This window comes from Microtus ochrogaster, unplaced genomic scaffold, assembly GCF_000317375.1.
Source record: "Microtus ochrogaster isolate Prairie Vole_2 unplaced genomic scaffold, MicOch1.0 UNK46, whole genome shotgun sequence".
In the NCBI taxonomy this organism is placed as follows: Eukaryota; Metazoa; Chordata; class Mammalia; order Rodentia; family Cricetidae; genus Microtus; species Microtus ochrogaster.
The window spans coordinates 2,096,955-2,100,819 of NW_004949144.1; the positions used below are offsets into that span (position 1 = coordinate 2,096,955).

Genomic DNA, 3,865 nt, shown 5'->3' on the forward strand with positions numbered 1-3,865 from the left:
AGGGAGGGAGGGAGGGAGGGAGGGAGAGAGTTGGAGAGAAGAGGAAGGGGGAAGAAGGAGAGAAAGAATCCCCAGTGGCCTGGGGATCACTCTCTTACATTAGCATGGTGGCCTTGTGAGCGCGTCAGGAAACATGTACTTGTCTTATTATGTCTTGCAGTTTTGCAGATGTCTAATGATATTAACTCAGGTGCAGAGAAGTTAAGTCAACTTCAGAAAATCATCCACCCACAGCAGAACAATCTGTCTGAGCCACTGAACATCTCTACAAAGGATCCCACAGAGGAATCTCTCCAGTCCCAGATCTCTGCCCTCCTAGAGAGGCAGGGACAGATGGCTACCAAGCTCTGCAAGGAATTCCTCATCCACACTTCTGGTAATTTGACTTACATCTGTAAAATGGCCAGATCAAGTCTGTCACTTTGATCAAAGTACCCATGTGCCTCATAGAATTTGAGTCCTTTAACAATCCCTTGACCATGCCATTCTAAATTTATGAAAGACAAGGAAATACAGATTTCTTTAATATTTTGGAAAACACAGGAGAATTTTATAGTCATTCCCTGCCAGGCGGTGGTGGCATACACCTTTAGTCCCAGCACTCGGGAGGCAGAGGTAGGCAGATCTCTGTGAGTTCGAGGCCAGCCTGGTCTACAAGAGCTAGTTCCAGGACAGGCTATAAAGCTACAGAGAAACCCTGTCTCGAAAATCCCTCCCCTCCCAAAAAAAAAGAAGAAAAAGAAAAAAGAATTTTATAGCCATTCCCAAATGTTATCAGCTTGGATACTTAAACCTCTCTCCCTCACTTTATGGATCACTTTTAGATGCTTTGGTTATCATAAGAATATTAAAAGCCTGGACCTGCAAAGAGAATCATTATTGTCCAAAGCCCAGCCAGGGTTACTCTGCTGCCACTCAGATCTGTTGTCTGTGTGCATGACTTAGTTTCTGAAGGCTTCTGCAGTCACCCCACAGAGTGTGTACTTTTGAATATAATTTCCTTTTCAGACCATAAGTGCAATCCTTGTCCTAAGACATGGCAATGGCATGGAAACAGTTGCTACTATTTCACAAATCATGAGGAGAAATCCTGGAGTGACAGCAGAAAGGACTGTGCGGACAAGAATTCCACTCTGGTGAAGATTGACAGCATCAAAGAAAGGGTATGACTGACTCTCCTCCCCAGGGTATAGCAATGACGCACACAATGAAATCTGTTTCATGATAAGAGACTAATGGATTTTGAATACGAAGTAACAAATGAATTGAAGAACTGGGCATGAATCCCAAGACACAGCACAGGCTAAGAAAGTGATCTAACCACTGAACTATCCCCAGACAATTAAGGAATTTAACAAGTTTTTTTTCATACCTCCTCAAACTAGCGGATGGCTCTCTTAGTTGCTCTGCTTTCTCCCTCCGCCAGGATTTTCTTCAGGCACAGCCATCACTCACTCTCTCGTTCTTCTGGCTGGGATTGTCCTGGAACTCAACTGGCAGGCACTGGCTATGGGAAGATGGTTCATCTCCCTCTCCAACCCTGTAAGTATCTAACTGCTGGGGCGGGAAGATAGTACTTCCAGCCAGGTGGTGGAAGCCAGTGTGTTTGTGCTGTTGTTTGGAGAAAAGCATTAGTGTTCGTTTCGTCTACAAGATGGTACTATGGGATAAAGTCTTATTTTCTTAAGAACAAATTTTGTTCTGTTTTAACTTTAATATTTAAAAATTATTTTTGTATTCATCTATTTGGAGAGGTCAGGGTTGTATGGTTCCAAGGTAGACACGTGGAGGTCAGAGGACAACTTGCAGGGTTAAGTTCTCTACTTCCAGTCTGTGGGTTCAGGGAACTGAACCCACTGTTTAAAAGAGAGAGAGTTGCAGTAGGGAACACACTGAGGGCTGGTAAGCAATTCCATTTATTTGTCAAACCAGACCAATGCACTAAACTTAATGTGCTGTCTAGTTGCTTTGCTTATTAAGCATGTACATATAATAATATGTTCTAAGTGTTTTGCAAATATAAACCTTTGAAGGATGCACTTTCACATCCCCATTATATAATAAAAATATTATCATAGCGAGATTCTGTGACATGCTCAAGAATGCCCAGTTCAAAGGTGATCAAATCAAGACTGAACATTTTAGATACTCATTCACTCAGCTATTTTACATTCCAGCCTTTACAACCTTCAAGGGTGGTGTTTGCCATAAGGACACACATTTAAACATTGACAATGTACTCATATTAAGTAATTGTTTTCTCACAGAAAGTAAGTCTAAACTACGTGATTAGTTTCCAGATTAGCTTCAGGGTACAGACCACCAACTAGGTTACATGCAAGCATTCTAGGCAAAATCTACTGCTGCATAGTCTCAGTGACAATGTTGAAAGTACACATCAAATCCCTACAGTTTGGGAAATTGAAGCTTTGTAACTATTCAAAATTATAACAAAATAGAAGTCAGAAACAAATTTCAAAGTCATGCCCCATCTGATCTTCTGTACTTTTCAAAAGACTCCTAAGAAAGAGGTTCAAATTCACTGGGAGCTAGAAACTCAGGTGCTGCTTTAAGTCATACTGGGCTTACAGAGGAAGCCCGTGTGTATGGGAGGAGTGGGTATTGCTGTGGGTTGGGAGAAGAAAACTAGTGTTTGTTTAATCTACAAAATCGTCCTATGGGATAAAGCCTTATTTTCTTAAGAACAATTTTGCTTTGTTTTTACTTTAATATTTAAAAATATTTTATATTAATTTATTTGGAGCGGTCAGCATTGTGTGGTTCCAGAGTAGACACGTGGAGGTCAGAGGACAACCTGCAGGAAGTAAGTTCTCTACTTCCTGTCTGTGGGTTCAGGGAATTGAACTCAAATCACTAGGCTTGGTAGCAAGTGGTCTTACCCACTGAGCCATCTCACAAACCATTTTTTGTTTTTGTTTTTTAAAGCAAGTACTGAAAAGACCACTCACTGATTAGGAGCATGTACTACTTTTACAGAGTACCTGAGTTCAGATCCCATCACCCACAAAGTGACTTACAACCAGCTTCTGTAGATTTAGCCTGCTCTTGCATCCTCTGTGGGCACCTACACTCATGCATGCATTGATACACAGATGTGCACATAAATAAAACAAATTAATCTTTCAAATAAATAAATAAATAAAAGTTTAAAGGAAGTCATGACTTCAAAATTTTTGAAAGACTTTAAAACAAAGGCAAAAATGGCAAACATCCTATATTAAAACTTTAGTTAAATAAAATAACTGTGTTTATATTTTCACAATCTGTAATTTTTACATTAAATGAGATCTGATATCACTTGTATCTCTCCCACCTCCAAGTACTCAAGCCACCCAACTTGCTCTGTTTTTCTCTTCCATGTATATTTTGTAAATTGAATTATAATCACTTCAGTTTTGCTCAGAACTGCTTGGTTTCAGCTGTGGCTCACCAAATGCCTTGAATAACAAATAATTATATGTCTATTATTTTCTCCCTAAAGATCTACTCCACAAAGATTTTTCTAGGACTTTTCCTGTTCAAATATTTATCTCTCAGACTCTTATCACCATTGCTTGCCATGTTTGGTTAGTTCATTGTCACACTAGTAACAATGACAAAGGCTCCCTCAAAACAACACAGACGAAAAGGACAGTTACTCTTTTACAAAGTGGAGTAATGGGGTGGGCAGTGCTCACAGCTGACAAAGGAAAGGAGGACCGTTAGACAGAGATCATCCAGGACTGTGACCCAGCACCGTGTAAGTGCAATGCAGTTCCCAGGTTAGAATATACATTTCTCCTCTCCTATGTGAAGGCAGTCATTCATCTATGGGCTGCTGTGAGCATATAGAGGAAATGATCTA

General features: G+C 40.3%; 1 protein-coding gene across 1 annotated transcript in view; it reads left to right on the plus strand.

Annotated features, from left to right (window-relative positions):
• Nucleotides 1–1,546, plus strand: part of Clec12b (C-type lectin domain family 12 member B) — a 4,924-nt gene extending 3,378 nt beyond the window's left edge. Inside the window, exons 3-5 of the mRNA XM_013354497.1 lie at nucleotides 161–376; nucleotides 1,009–1,163; nucleotides 1,427–1,546. Of these exons, the coding sequence (XP_013209951.1) occupies nucleotides 161–376; nucleotides 1,009–1,163; nucleotides 1,427–1,546 (491 nt within the window). The remainder of the gene's footprint in view (nucleotides 1–160; nucleotides 377–1,008; nucleotides 1,164–1,426) is intronic.
• Nucleotides 1,547–3,865: the final 2,319 nt, after the last annotated feature.